Source organism: Pongo pygmaeus, chromosome 13 (assembly GCF_028885625.2).
Source record: "Pongo pygmaeus isolate AG05252 chromosome 13, NHGRI_mPonPyg2-v2.0_pri, whole genome shotgun sequence".
Classification (NCBI taxonomy): domain Eukaryota; kingdom Metazoa; phylum Chordata; class Mammalia; order Primates; family Hominidae; genus Pongo; species Pongo pygmaeus.
Window position 1 is genome coordinate 54,031,801 of NC_072386.2, and position 16,628 is coordinate 54,048,428.

The following is a 16,628-nucleotide window of genomic DNA, read 5'->3' on the forward strand; positions in this document are numbered from 1 at the left end:
TCAAGATGGATTAAAGACTTAAACGTTAGACCTAAAACCATAAAAACCCTAGAAGAAAACCTAGGCATTACCATTCAGGACATAGGCATGGGCAAGGACTTCATGTCTAAAACACCAAAAGCAATGGCAACAAAAGCCAAAATTGACAAATGGGATGTAATTAAACTAAAGAGCTTCTGCACAGCAAAAGAAACTACCATCAGAGTGAACAGGCAACCTACAAAATGGGAGAAAATTTTCACAACCTACTCATCTGACAAAGGGCTAATATCCAGAATCTACAATGAACTCCAACAAATTTACAAGAAAAAAAAACAACCCCATCAAAAAGTGGGCGAAGGACGTGAACAGACACTTCTCAAAAGAAGACATTTATGCAGCCAAAAGACACATGAAAAAATGCTCACCATCACTGGCCATCAGAGAAATGCAAATCAAAACCACAATGAGATACCATCTCACACCAGTTATAATGGCAATCATTAAAAAGTCAGGAAACCACAGGTGCTGGAGAGGATGTGGAGAAATAGGAAGACTTTTACACTGTTGGTGGGACTGTAAACTAGTTCAACCATTGTGGAAGTCAGTGTGGCGATTCCTCAGGGATCTAGAACTAGAAATACCATTTGACCCAGCCATCCCATTACTGGGTATATACCCAAAGGACTATAAATCATGCTGCTATAAAGACACATGCACACGTATGTTTAATGCGGCACTATTCACAATAGCAAAGACTTGGAACCAACCCAAATGTCCAACAACGATAGACTGGATTAAGAACATGTGGCACATATACGCCATGGAATACTATGCAGCCATAAAAAATGATGAGTTCATGTCCTTTGTAGGGACATGGATGAAATTGGAAATCATCATTCTCAGTAAACTATCGCAAGGACAAAAAACCAAACACCGCATGTTCTGACTCACAGTTGGGAATTGAACAATGAGAACACATGGACACAGGAAGGGGAACATCACACTCTGGGGACTGTTGTGGGGTGGGGGGAGGGGGGAGGGATAGCATTAGGAGATATACCTAACGCTAAATGACGAGTTAATGGGTGCAGCACACCAGCATGGCACATGTATACATATGTAACTAACCTGCACATGGTGCACATGTACCCTAAAACTTAAAGTATAATAATAATAAAAAACAGACAAATATAAGCCTCAAATAACCATTTTTATCAGCCTGCATGTTGACATCCATGTCATCCTCTGGTAGTGTCCCCTCTGGGGGCTCACCTTGTCCCATGTCATCAGGAACATCATTCTTTCTCTTTGGGCCACAGCATTTTTATGCAGAAGTCAAGCTGTTATCCTCATTTACATCCCATGAGAGGACCAGTTTCTCTCTAGAAAGGTAACTTCCACAGATATTCAAGGTTAAGAGAGGTGGGGTCCAAAATCCATTCCCTACCCAACACATGTGCATGCACACGTACACACACACGGACTCACACACACACACACACACACACACACACACACACACACACACAAGAATTGTTGAATGTAATAAAAGTTGTTCCTGATCTCAATGTTGTGAGCAGTACAGAGGCAGAAAATTCTGATATCCTATTTTTGAAAATGGAGATGAAAGCTTTGGGTTTTAGATTAGAAAAGGTTGGTGGCCTCTCCCTATTTTGTTTTCTTTAAATCTATGGAAAGTTCCTGGTACTTCTCAATGTTTATTCCAGGGTAGAATGGCCAGCCAGTCTTTAAGCTCCTTAACTATTGAGGATCCATGGCCAAAGCCATGCTTCATCCTCTGTGGCAAATATCAGTTAGGTCATTGGCCTTTGGAATGAACTTTCTTCTCTTACTAATAACTTCTTAAATACACTCCCCTGATATGCTCCTGGAAGTCACACATACACTTACAAGGAAATAGATGACATTGGTTACTTTCTTTTTACCAGTCTAGTGATTGTGAATGGCCCCAGAAGAAAAGAAAAAGATAAAATAACAACAGCAACAACAACAAAAAAAAAACATTGCTCAACTGGCTTCTCCGACCTATCTACTTTTATGAACATAATTTTCAGTCTAATGTGTTTCTTGATAATGGAGGAAAATCAAGAGCTAAGTCTATATAGTTATCTTCAACTTACTGTTAAAAACCTAAAAAGCCTAGGAGTCAACTCAGATTCTTCCCTTTTCCCACTCTCACGTCTAATTCATCCGTAGGTCCTGTTGGCTCTATCTTCAAAATACATTTCAAGCCTAATCAACTCCAATCCTCCACCCTGGTTCAAGCCACTGTCCCCTCCCATCTTAAGCAAAATAGCCTCTAACTGGTCTCTCTACATCAAATCTTGCCTACCTATGATCATCTACCCTCATCCCACCAGCACACATGGCATTGCTCTACACCACAAGAGCTACCCTTTAAAATGTAAATGTAATGATCTCTTTTATGTTCACACCTCTCCCTGGTTAATACTTGGAATAAAATTCAAACTCCATTTTGTAGTGTACATGACCCTCTATGGTCTGGCCTCTGCTAAATTCACCTATCATCAATTCCCTTGTTTAATCTGTTCCAGCCACACTGGCTTGTTGGAGTTTCTAGAAAACACTCACTAATCTTGCCTTGGGGACTTTGCACTTGCTGTTCCTGAAACCTGAAAGCCACTCTCATCAGAACCTCACATGACTTGTGCCTTTCTTTGTGGTGTCTGCTCAAATTGTACCTCTTCAGAAAGGCCCTTCTTGACTATCTAAAACTTTCCTTTCCCACCTCCCTTTACTCTTTTTTTTTTTTTTTTTGAGACAGAGTCTCACTCTGTTGCCCAGGCTGGAGTGCAGTGGTGCGATCTCGGCTCATTGCGAGCGCCACCTCCTGGATTCATGCCATTCTCCTGCCTCAGCCTCCCGAGTAGCTGGCTCCCTTTACTCTTTAACTCTGCTTTAATTTTCCTTCATTGACTTCTCGCTCCCTGAAATTGCACCGTTTGTTTACTGATTGCTTCTATTACACTACAGGGGTCCCAGTCTCCCTGAGTACAGAGACTGTGTCAGGTTGACAGCTACCTTGTGCAGAATGCTTACCTCTCAGTGCTGATAGGAGAAGCCTAAGGAATTTTGTGAAATGAATGAATGTGGATGGAAGCAAGAATACTACTCTCATTCATTTGTTATTTCTGAGAGTGGTTACAGTATCCCAGAGCAGGCAATTGTTCTTCCACCTCCACACTCTCCTTTGGACCACTTCATGGGAAGGCAGGAGACATTGACATGAGCCTCTGTGGGGCACTCTCCCAAGCAAACAGCTCCACTTGTGGTTTCAGCGTTTGTTATATCAGATTCTTATCCACGTATGTTTTGTTTTGAAATGCACTGGTTCTTCATTTTAGATTAATTACAATCACATATCAAAAACCAACTATTAGGATGCCTATAAAAGAAACCATTTTTTAAGTGCCAAGGAAGTCATTTGGCCTCCAAAAGCCAAATCAACCATCGTTATTTTGTTTCCATATTCCAAACAAATCCACCTCATGTTAAGCCCAAGATGATTTTTTCTTAGTCGCCTTGGATTTTCAGTCAGGAAAGTGAGTCATGACAGTAACAAGAAAGGCTTAGGTGAAACAGAATTTCTCTTCTTGCAACCTCTACTTTATTGCAATAGCATGAAGCAACAATGGAAGTCACACTAACTCATGGTATTATTCCAACTTGTTAGTATGTTCTTGTCATATGCTGTTTCTGAAACAGTGAGTCATATATAGTCAGAATTCTCAAAGCAAAAGCCCACAAGCCATTCTAGCCTGAGTCAAGACATCTACATATTCCAAAGTACTTCCTCTCTGACATAGAATAGGCTGGTCAAAGGATTGCCTCTACTTAATCTTTTAAAGGTGTGACCTAGAAATCTTCATGGTCTTTTCCTTTCCTAAGTAGCGACCGTCAGGAGACTTAGCTGCTAAGAGATTATCTTTTTGCAAGTGAAGAACTGTGTTGATTGGTGGTAAGGAGAGTATTGAGGTGAGCAGAAACCAAGAGGCAAAGTTCATTGGATGAACTTTTTGTATTTGTGTCCTTTTCTGAGAAATAGCCTTTGGTTGCTTTTCTGTTTAGTTAGAAGGAGAAAAAAATTTCTGTTTTACTCATCCTTCCCCTCAGAGAAAATCATTAGGCTCATTCTCTTGAGTAGATATTCTCTCCTCAGAGCCAGAAGCTGTGCAAATATAATATCCAGCTGGACATTTGCACCAAGTGGGCAAATGTGTCATCTACCTGGGCACAATAATTGGCACCAAGTTGAGAACCAGGTCTGTGGAACCATGTTCAGCAGAGTAATTCTTCAGCAGCAATGACCTACATTTGTCAAATACTTATCTTCTCATAGAACTAGATAAGGTGCTGGAGATACAGAATAGTAGCAAGTATCTGAGGGTTTTTGCTCTTTCCATCTATAAGAGCCAAAAGCCATTCACTAATTGTGAATTTTTAAAATATATGCTGTTTCCTTCCATTCATTTCTCTAGTCAAATGTTGAGTCTTATCTTTAAGAGAAGGTGCAGAAAATTCCTGCACCTGACATTCAATATAAGGGAAAAAATAGCACATATAAACAGCACATGTTATTAATGACTGAAGCATTACCCAGCCAGTTTCTTTTCAAATGTATGGATTATATTGACTTTTGACATCTTCTATGGTTGTGGCTTCCAAAGGTACCTGACCACACTTGGCAGGAGTACTGCGTTTAAAGTTGGTTCTCAAAGTTCTTCTGGTGTGTTCAAGAGACTAGTGTTTGCATTTTGAAACCATGAGAAGGATACTGGATAGTCCATTTTTTGTATGTCCATGCCTCCATTTCTCATACTTAGACAAAAATAACACTGATTTTTTGTCTTGTTTCTCATCTGACATTCCATTACACTCTCTTCTGAATGTTTTTCTTTGATCTAATGCATTCTGTTGTAAAGTAGATTGAACGCTATGTCTGACACCATGCTGAACAAGAGAAAGATTCTTGCCTTTGCTACAGGACTATGAGTTAATCCCCTTGCTCTGACCCACTCAGAGAAACCCAAGAGATGATATCATTGCAGATTTTTTTTTTCATAGTAGAATTTTTTATATCAAATGTCTAGGACCACTCTGGATAAATTTTCTTCAGTTTGGTGCTTTTTTAAAGAGAGGATTTGGCAGAATCAGCCTTTCTTCCCTCTCTCCCCATGTCAGATTCTGAAATAGACAAACAACTGAGTCACAGCCAATTCTTCAGTCAGTATATTCCAGAAAACTCCTCTCTTGGTCCCGCATAATTCATTTCTCTGACATACCCGAGATGTTCTCCCCTCCTCCCTTTTTCTTTCCACAGGGGAGAAACATTGCAATGCTGTGGGTCCTATTTCAGCATTTCAAAGAAAAAAAAATACCACTTCTTTGCCTTGGGCATTGATTAGTTTGTTTTTTTGACTTACAACTTGCTCCCTATACCCAAGAAGAGAAACTTTCCTCCAGAACACTCTGTCTTTTCTGTTTCTCACATTCATTCACTCATGATATATATGAGCATCCCCTTCAAAAAGTATTTGTGATCGTTTCACCTACAGCCAACTTCACAGACTTCATTTTGTCATGCTCAGTGTAGGTTCAGGCAGTCATTTTTGAGTCCTGGTCTTTTCCAACCTTATGAATTATTTGCAGTTGATATTGACCCAGCCTCTCATAAGGAGCACCAAGCTCTTCTAGGGGACAGATTAGGCTCTTGGACTATTTGGGGACAGAGTCCTCAGACGGACACACAGCTCTTGCCCTGCCCCAGTCCTGCCCCAGTGGACAGTGTTGCAATTACCCACACTTCCCAGCGGCTGTTTCTTCTTTACTGAAAGCTGGTCTTGATTGTCTCAGAAGCCGAATTCAATTTGCAGTTCCCCCAGTAACGTGCTGTGATTCATTTGGGGACAAATCTGGATTGAACTGAGTCCAAGTGTCTCTTTTGTGAGACAGAAGGGAAGTATAAGTAGATACTATAGTCACCCAGATGAGTCAGCCAGGAATTCATGAAGTGATTCATAAATCGTTATAAAGACCACTAAAGATTGCTAAAATGGAGTGCTGTCTGGCTATACAAAGTGGGGTATTATCATTGCGGGGTTTTTTTAGATGTTAAATCAGATGTGAAATCCTTAAAACTGGGCTTTTCTTTTTAAGTTTTGAAAAGGATTCCTTTCTTCCCCCTCTGCAGTTGGCCAACTGCTGTAGCCATTTCTCATTGATTAGTTTTCACAGATGAATTTTAAAACCGCCACAGATGATACCCCACAATTTTTTGGGGAAATAAAAAATACCTCCCCAAATCCATCGTAGCCTAGTTTATATCCATTATTTCTACTCCCTGGCAGCAAATCAGTAATATTTTTCGTGTGAATACAATGAAACAAGCTGTTCTAATGAATCCTTCCTTCTTTGGGAGGTCTGTAGCTGCCGTGGAAGAGACAGGGCGGAAAGAAAAACTATCCAGAACACATACCAACTTTTAATCTAGTTGATCATGTAAAAACATAAATTCCTTCTTTTCAAAGTGTTAACCCCCAAAGCAGTGCTAAAACACACAGTCCTGCATTGCTGGCTAGAACTGCTTGTGAGTACAGTACAAATGAAGAAAAGTAAGAAATATTTATGACATGCTTGACTGGTAACACAATCTGTTAGTAAATTTTGTTAAAGAAATAAGTGTGTACACTGACAAAGAAATACTTTGGACTTATACACAGGGGAAAGAGCCCTACCCGAAAGGAGTTATCTAGTTAGAAAGACTAAAAGTATATACTATGTTGTACATGAAGAACTCCAGTTCAGGACTGAGCAAGTTCACCAAAGCACACTGAGCAACACTTGCCATTGCTAGATTTCTTAAAGGTAGTATGTTGCTGACACGCCCTCCCACTAGCCCATGATAAAGATGAACATTTCAGATGCCCTCAGGAATCTTCTTCATTCCCCCCTCACCCCACCACTCATGATTGCTTTCCATCTCCACTAGAGAAGTCTTTCTTACCTTTGTGACTTTAAGCAAATTATTTTACCTCATTGGGCATTTGTTTTTTTCATCCAAATAAGATGGTGCTCCAGTGCCCTTTCCAGCTAAAACATTCTATAATGTATGAATTTGTGGACTCAGGATACTCCATTGGAAAATCCAGCACCAAGATATGAGACCTATACACAAGACCAAGATTAACTACTTCTAGAACTAGAAAATCAGCCACATGAGTAAATGCTTCACTTTCTTTTTTAAATTTAATTTAATTTAATTTAAGTTCTGGGATACATTTACAGGATGTGCAGGTTTGTTACAGAAGTAAACATGTGCCATGGTGGTTTGCTGTGCCTATGAACCCATCACCTAAGTATTAAGCTCCACATGCATTAGCTGTTTTTCCTGATGCTCTCCCTCCCCCGCACCCCCTAACAGGCCCCAGTGTGTGCTGTTCCCCTCCCTGTGTCCATGTGTTCTCATTATTCAGCTCCCACTTATAAGTGAGAACATTCAGTGTTTGGTCTTATGTTCCTGCATTAGTTTGCTGAGGATAATGGCTTCCAGCTCCATCCATGTCCCTGCAAATTACATGATCTCATTCCTTTTTATGGGTGCATAGTATTTCGTGGTATATATGTACCACATTTTCTTTATCCAGTCTATCATTGATGGGCATTTGGGTTGATTCCATGTTTTCACTATTGTGAATAGTGCTGCAGTGAACATACACGTGCATGTATCTTTATATGATTTATATTCCTTTGGGTATATAATGGGATTATATACTCAAAGTAATGGGATTTTGGTATATAATGGGATTTCTGGGTCAAATGGTATTTCTGGTTCTAGGTCTTTGAGGAATCACCACACTGGCTTCCACAATGGTTTAACTGATTTACATTCACACCAACAATATAAAAAATGCCTCACTTTCTGTTGAGCCTTAGTGTTTATATCTGAATAGTCAAAGAAGGAAACAGTCTTAAGATTTTCTAAGAACTCTATAGACATTCTAATACATTGCTGGGACCGCAGTCTTACACAGCTCTTGAACACTGGGATACATGTTAATGTCAGGGATGCCTTAAATGTACATTCAATCGATCATTCCATCAACATGTGTTGATCACCCAGAAGGCATCAGACTTTCATTGTATTAAGTACTTTGATATTCCTGACTTCTCGATTTAAAATTATTCCTAATCCACCCCACCCTTTGCTGTCTCCATATTTTTCTCCATAGCATTCATTTCCTCTAGCCCAGTAGATACGTTGCTTACTTAAATTTCTTCACTGCCTGTCTCCCCTTACTAAAATATACGTTCCACAAAGACAGAGATATGTGTCTTTTGTTGCTCTATCCCTAGTGCTTAGAACAATGCCACACATTTAGTGCTCAACAAAGACCCCTTGAATGAATAAATGTCACCATGGACTTTAGAACCTTCAGTGAAAGTTGAGATTACCCTTATTTTATGCTTGAAATTGATCCTGGGAGAAGGTGGGGAATTTACTTGTTTACCCAGCTAGTAACAGACCCAGCATCCAAGCCCAGGTGGGTGTGACTTCTGGCCTGTCTGTCTTCTCCTTTGTCCATCTGCTTCTCTTGTCATTCCCACTTTTTCTGCACATGAATCTAAGCAGTTCTCAGTGTCTCAGTGTCTATGTGTCTCAGTTGGGAGCTACTAATCTGAGAAACAATCTAAGTTTGAATGCTGTTGGGCCACCCCACTGCATGGCTGGGGAGTTCAATGATAACGGGGTTGGGTCTGAGAAAGCAATGGAGAGGGGCATAGAAGGGAAGGAGAGTGGCCAAGTAAATACCCCCAAATAATCAGACGTTCTTTAAGATAGGTGGAGATACATATTTGCAGAAATGTTTTAAATATTTCTTCATCCCCCAGAGTTTATTTATTTATTTATTTTGACAGAGTCTTGCTCTGTCACCCAGGCTGGAGTGCAGTGGCGCTATCTCAGCTCATTGCAAGCTCCACCTCCCGAATTCACGCCATTCTCCTGCCTCAGCCTCCTGAGTAGCTGGGACTACAGGCACCCGCCACTACACCCCGCTAATATTTTGTATCTCTAGTAGAGACAGACTTTCTCTGTGTTAGCCAGGATGGTCTCAATCTCCTGACATCGTGATCCACCCGCCTCGGCCTCCCAAAGTGCTGGGATTACAGGCGTAAGCCACCACACCTGGCCCCCCGCCAGAGGATTTTTTATGAGGTTTTAAAATCTGTTCCCCTTCCCTTTCTTTTTTTTCTTTTGCATACCATTGCTCACAGTAGGGTTATACGAACTCCTCTACCAAATGAGTGGAAGTGTTTGACTCAGTTATCTGGTTAGCTTTTGTGCGATCTGTTTCTGGTAAGCAGTAATTTTTTTTTCTAGTCTGTTATGTGCCTATTTATAGAGCAATAATCTATTGTTTCAAAGAAGTATAAAAGGGTAAAGAGACTAGTAAGCCATGTCCAGTGAAATCTCTGAAGTGTCAACTGCAGATCAGCAGCTAGAGAACAGGGTTGGACCTAGAAAAGATGTCAGAAGGTGTCTCTTCTGGCTCTTGGACACGCTGTAACTCAAGCTGAATGAGAGTGATGTCATCTTGATCTGACATAATTGGGGAATAAGATACTCCATAAGAGGGAAAATGGCAAATAACTACAATTTATCCTCGGCATCACAATGTTTTTTTATTTTAGCATCAAAAAAATTTAATTCACCTTCATTTGATTTAAAATAAAGTCTCAGTTAACTTTTGGGGACAGAATATTCAGAACATACTCATTTTGATGTGTGTGTGTGTGTGTGTGTGTGTGCTTTGAAGAAACAGGGTTGGAAAGTAGGTGCAGACACTTAGAAAATGGGGTTCTGAGGTCCCTACCCTGCCTCCAACAATAGTGAAAACAGTTTATTTTTGCTTATTGAGCATCTAAGTATATGTGTTTTCTGTTTGTTTGTTTGCTTTTGCACCAAATAACCTCAGACTACTTGTTAGCTTGTTGAATCACTCTCCTGCATCTCTCTTGCTGAGAGAAGAGTTGTCCATTACTGTGTTTTGACATTCCCCAGGGACCTTACCTCAAACAGGAAGACTCTCTCTTCATCTTCTCCACGCCTCTCCTGTCCTCTCACCCCTGATTTTAGTTTACTATTTCTACTCTACTATGAGCTGGTTAACAAGTAACTAACTTTATAAATATTAAATTTCAATTAATACATTTTGAAAGATTTGAAGTATGGTACTATGTGGTGTTTTTACACAGTAACAAAATTGATTCTATCTGCTGTACTTGAAAATCAATCCTATATATACACTTACTTCTTATGCTGGACTTTTTAGTGGTGGCTTCTTATCTACTTCCTTGTTCCTAGCAATTGTCTGGATAATTGTGATCACTTATTTTATTTCTCTACATGTATAAAAGTTAACGTTTTTGTACTATTTCTTTCCTCTTCAAATCAAAGCCTACTTTAAATGTGTATTTTACTTAGAATAGTTTATATTTAAATTTTTATTAATACATTATATGGGGTGACATACTATGTTTTGAAATTATATTAACTTTATATTGTATAAATTCATTTATTTGACTAACATAGAGGAAAATTCAGCCTGAATTAGGAAAAAGCAAAATCTTGAGTCAGTTGAAGCCATCATATTTTATTACTCCATGTCCTTGAGATAGCAGTGCTAAAACCATGGTTTATACCTATCATATTTTTTTCTTTATTCAATGGTATTATTATACTGGGTAATATTTGGTAGCCAAGAGAGCATGGCCCTGGTTTGGAACTTCCAAGAATGAGTACCTAAGAATGACTTTAATTAGCATATAATTATATAGAATCATATATATGTAGGATCTAGATATAGATCTACTTGCTGACTTGCCCATTCACACATCTCTGTGTCCCATCAGTCCTCAACAGAAAGAGGATAGCAGATATTCCAGAAGAATGGACTGGAAAACCATCTAGAGCAAGTTGCATCTTTTATTTACAACCTAGGAAAGAGAATTAAGGAGCCAATCAAAGGATCTTGCTCATTTGCCCAAAAAAACAAAATTGGGACACCAGCAATGACTGTTAAATAGCACCATAGGTTGCCTTGCAATTCAGATCCTTCCTGCCTCCATCCCTGGGGATCTTTAAGGACCAGGGGATTCGGGATTAGGGGTTAACCTGGATTCCTTCTGCCCCTAAAGTCTGTGATCTCACAGTTCCTCATCGCTCTCCCACAACCTCAGAGCAACTTGTGAGACACGTTAAAGACATGTTCCCCCCAAAAATAGCCTTCATATGAGGAATCCTGGCAAATGAGTTTCACTAGATGTTCTCAGAGCAGTGCCAGGATTTGTTTGCTGTGTTTTCTCTCAAGCTATTCAGCACTTTTCAGGGTAATACCAGTTAAGATGATATGCTCAGAAAATGTGTATTTACTCAGCACGGTACAGTCAGTTACTATTCTCTTTCAGCAGAATGAAGATGTAAATGATCAATTAAACAGGCATCCCAACCCAGCTGGTTTGTTTAAGCTCCTCGCCTTGACTTCTTTTCCCTAGAGGTTAGCGAGTCCTACTCCTACTTTCTTGGTTCTTACATTCACCTTCTTCTATAGTCTCATCACACCTCACGTGGGAAAAGCAAAAAGAACATGAGATTTTTGTCCCATGCTTTCTTACTGCTGCAGTACAAACATAGAAGCTCTGCCTTATTAAATATTCTGGTTCAGAATGTTTCCAATCACTTTATAAGCTTGACTAGTTCATCTTCCCTTTTTATCATCTATGGCCCTCCACAAAAGCCCAGCAAAGTTAAAGTGATTTGTTCCTGTGAAATAAGCAATGTAAGCAGATGGTGACCTATACGTGTTAGTGCAAAACAAAGCCTGTCTTTCTACACAGTGTAAGGAACAGCTGATTAAAAGTTTTCAGCTTACTGGGACTTTTTGAGGAAACTAAACAATTCATTTGCTGCTTCATTTTACTGCATTGACAGACTTCTTGCTCCTTTCTCCCCTATACTTCTGTCAGTCCCCTACTGAACTGGCATCTGGAGGATCATTTTGATATTTGATAGACATTGCCAAACTGTAACATTGTTCTAACAATTACATCTTGCCTTCAATGTTAGAAAGCATAAACTGTCATTTTAAACAGTGAGTCAGGTCTTTCCAATTTTCCTTCATAATTGGAAGATCAATGTACAATCATCCATTTCATATCCCAGGTTTCTTGACAACATCACCTTATTTAAACACCAACATGTCCCCCACCCTAGAAACCACCAATAGTCTTACTGTGATTGGCGCATATGACTCCTACATCATCTTCCTATCATACCCTCAGGAACACTCTTTGCCAAGCACGGAGCCCACGCAGATCTCGTGGGTTGTGGGTTTCAAGCCATACTTGACCTTTGAGGTTTAAGTTAATTCATTCTTGGCGAAAGCAAATGCATTGTTTAAAGAGAATAGGATTAGAGAGGCTCATAATAAAGACTTGTAACAACACTTCTTGGACCTCAGATATATCTTACAAAACAAAATGTTTATGAGCTAAGTGTAAATGATTCAGAAACATACGGATCAAATTTCCCCTTAAATGCAAATAGATTTTAAAAATTAGCAGAAAAAGGGCTTGGCAAAAGATGTACTTTGAATTTCACCAAACATAGTGTATTTGAAATGCAGCTTAGAAATCTTGAGAAACCCAAACTGTGAGTAGGTTTTCCTTTTATTGTACTTGTTTATTCCCTCTGTATCTCAGTTGAGAACTCAGTGGTTAAATGCGGAACGGCAGTGGGGAGGGAGAGGGTAGAGAAAAATCCTGAAGGATTTTTTTTTTTTTAAAGGCTTGTTGTCACGCTCTTGTATAGCCAGAATGGGAGGTGAGAATTTGGCTTTGGAGAGTTTGTCTTTGTTCCTGCTGTTTTATGTCCCTCATGTTTCCTTTTATAATTGTTTTCTTAGGTTTGCACCTTCTGCTCCATCTCCTCACCACATCAGCCCCCGGAGAGTTCCGGCTCCTTCTTCAATACTGCAAAGAACACAGCCTCCCTATACCCAGCAGCCATCAGGTTCACACCTGAAGTCCTATCCGCCAGAAACAAACTCTTCTTTTCAACCAAATGGTATCCATGTCCATGGTAAGCAAGAAGCTTGCAGTCTCTTGAGTTTCGAAAAGTGACGTTGTGCTGTTGCTTTTCATCTTAGTTACCTGTTGTGGATTTCAGATGCTCTGTTCTACACCAGGCTTAGGCTTTCATGACTTGCCTCTAAAATTTCACACTTGATAGGCATGAAATCCTATGGTATTTTCCTGACTTTGGCCTGATGATGGTATGATTTATGACACCTCCCACTGGTCAGCTCAAGTTGTTGGTTTTTTCATTGACCAGGGCTCTAACACCAGCAGTAGCATCCTGTTTCTAAACAATAGACAGCCCATGGAGAAAGAAATGACAGGAGTTCTTGTGCCCAAGCATGCCTCTGCTCTGCTAGGTTTTTGCTCTCATTCTCATAGGTCCACATCCTCTCCATCCTTCAAGGCGCAGGTGGAATGACGCCTCCTCTCTGAAGCCTTTCCTGATCCCCCAGCCGATGTCGTCTCTCCAGGCTTTAAACTCTGATTTTGTATCGCCTGTCTTTCTCTGGTAGTATTTATGCTTCCTCTACCTTGTGTTTTACTTATCTGTGAATAAAACATACTTTCACTATTAATGTGCAAACTTCTTTGTGAGCATTTTCTGACCCATCAGAAAATTATATCTTTTAGGGAACTTAACACAGCTCTTCACAAGTGGCAAAGAGACAGATACTTGTTAGGTGAATGGAGGATGAAAAGGAGAAAAGGAAACCAAGAGAAATCGTAATGATTTTCTAAATGTGCAGATCTTGTGTTTAATGGGGGATATGCATAGAGAACTAAATCTTAGTTTCTTTTCTTTATTTAAACTCATTTTGCCATTTCAGGCACGTATCTTAGTGAGCATCCATAGAAAGTTGAATTGCCAAGTCATATAGATTTGAACTGTCACAGGCTTTTACTTCCTAGGGCAATCAGATCTGTATAAGCAGAAGAGATACTGTCCTTTTAGGCTGAATGTTTCAACTTCTGAAAAATACTACTCTCCTCTACCTGCCTCTTGCTGATGCCTGAATTTTCTCCGTATGAGTTATTACTTGAAATTAATGGGTGATGTTCCCAAACAAATCTAAATCAATATGCAAATTGAATGTGAATAATTTTCTAAGATGGCAGAATCAACCAGTACTATGGAGCTAGGCTTGGATAAGAACAACAAAGTAGGCTGGGCGTGGTGGCTCACGCCTGTAATCCCAGCACTTTGGGAGGCTGAGGCAGGTGGATCATGAGGTCATGAGGTCGAGACCATCCTGGCTAACATGGTAAAACCCCATCTCTACTAAAAATACAAAAAAAAAAAAATTAGCCAGGCGTGATGGCAGGCGGCTGTAGTCCCAGCTACTCGGGAGGCTGAGGCAGGAGAATAGCATGAACCTGGGAGGCGGAGCTGGCAGTGAGCCGAGATTGCGCCACTGTACTCCAGCCAGGGTGACAGAGTGAGACTCCGTCTCCAAAAAAAAAAAAAAAAAAGAACATCAAAGTAAAGGCCTGAACAGCAAAGAGAAGGTGATATAAAAACAGCAGCCAGCTGTAGGAAGGAAGAGACCTTGAAAAACCAGAGCTATTGGTTCTGGCTCAAAGTTCTGTCCATCTCATCTTCCCACTTCCCCAGTGTAGCCACACAAATCCTCATCAGAATTTGCACTTGTACTATCCTGCAGGCCCATGGTCATTTTTACCTTCTGCTGGCTATACATTGTTTCTCAAGCTTCAGTTATGTATTTATTCAACCAAGAAATACTTATTGAGTACCTACTGTGCGCAAGACAAGGCATCAAGGCATGCAAAAGACAGTCAAATTGAGCCCTCTTCCCTCTGAGGAGGGCCTGCCAGTCCAGTCGAGGAGTTTACTCTGAAAGAGACCCAGGTCCCCTGCTCCATGAAGCCATCCTCACCACTCCAGGCAGTAGGTGCACAGCCTGAGTGTGGGCTATGTGAAATGTAGAGTAGGCCATTGATTCTAAGACACAAATTCTTCACCTTCACATTTTAACATCGCTGAAATCTGGACATAGCTCACAGTGGCATCATATAATTGGCAGTGATTTTTCTTTCTGGTGCTATCTAGAGTAATGGAGCATTTCACAGTTGATGGTGTCAAAGTTCCAAGAAAATGCAGTATAACACATTTTGATTACAACTTTGAAACACATTTTTAAAAATTTAAAAATTGACCTATGTGTAGAAGAAAAATTGGAAGGAAGTTCTCCAAAATATTGACGGTTTTATATCAGGATGGTAGGATAATGGGTGATTTCTTCTTTTTTCTCTAAAGAAATCTTTAAAAAGCGTTTTGAAATTAGACCAATTTGAATGCAAACACTAGTCTACCCTGAACTGTGTGACTCTGGGCAAATCATGGAGTCTTAGTTCACATTCGTTAAGTGGGGGGCATTTCATCTATCTTCTCTCTTCAGTTATTAGGAAGATTTGACAAGAAAAGCACCTGGCACAGAGTAGGAGCTTAATTAATTTAATGCTTTTCCTTCTATTCCCTTCTTTTTTAAAAAATTAAGACTCTTTGAGAATAGGGATGATGTTTGTAGCCCTAGGGCAGGCATAATACTTGGTGCAAAGTAGGCATTTAATAAATATTTACTGACTAAGTGATTGACACTCCCTCATTCAACAAATGAATAATGAACAAGAGGATATAGAAAATGGGATCTACCCTATTATTTTTCCCTACCTCTTGGCAAAATACTCTTCTTCCACATTTCTTTTTTTTTAGTTAAATAATGAATGTATTGTCAACTTGAAATTGTTGGGATTTTTTAAACTCTCACATTAAAAACAATTTACTTTTTAGAGACAGGGTCTCGCTCTGTCCCCAAGGCTAGAGTGCAGTGGCACAGTCATAGCTCACTGCAGCCTCAAATTCCTGGGTTCAGACAGTCTTATTTCAGCCTCCCAAGCAGCTGAGACTGCAGGCACACACCACCACACCTGGCTAATTTCATTTATTGTTTTTGTAGAAATGGGGTCTCACTATGTTGCCGAGGCTGGTCTTGAACTCTTGGGCTCAAGTGATCCTCCTGCCTCAGCCTTTCAAAGTGTTGGGATTACAGGTGTGAGTCACCTGTGCTGGGCCCTAACTTTCACATTCTAATTGTTAAAAAAATTCCCCATGGCCAATGAGAAACTGCTAATATCAGCCCTAAAAATAAGTTTAAAATGTAGTTAGGCAAATTGAGAAATCATGACTTTCTCCAGGAAGATGGCCAAGTGACTGTTGCAATGAGGTTGCAAAGGGCGTGCCCCTGTATTAGCCATTGGTCCACTGCTAGTAGTTAATTGGTAGGTATCCAGATGTAGCCTTACTTCCTTCTCCAAGCATTTTCTGAAATTGTTTTTCTGGAACTTTGTAGGCAACATTTCTAGTGGTTCTTATCTACTACTCTTCAGGGTAAGGACAAAATTTATCTACTATTTTTCAAGTGGGCAATACAATGCTGAGGGTAAAATGA

General features: G+C 40.0%; 1 protein-coding gene across 2 annotated transcripts in view; it reads left to right on the plus strand.

The window, feature by feature from the left end:
• Positions 1 to 16,628, plus strand: part of GLIS3 (GLIS family zinc finger 3) — a 512,125-nt gene that overhangs the window by 460,889 nt on the left and 34,608 nt on the right. For both annotated transcript variants that reach the window (XM_054500965.2, XM_054500966.2), the window contains one exon: positions 12,987 to 13,162. In XM_054500965.2, coding sequence (XP_054356940.1) covers positions 12,987 to 13,162 — 176 coding nt within the window. The remainder of the gene's footprint in view (positions 1 to 12,986; positions 13,163 to 16,628) is intronic.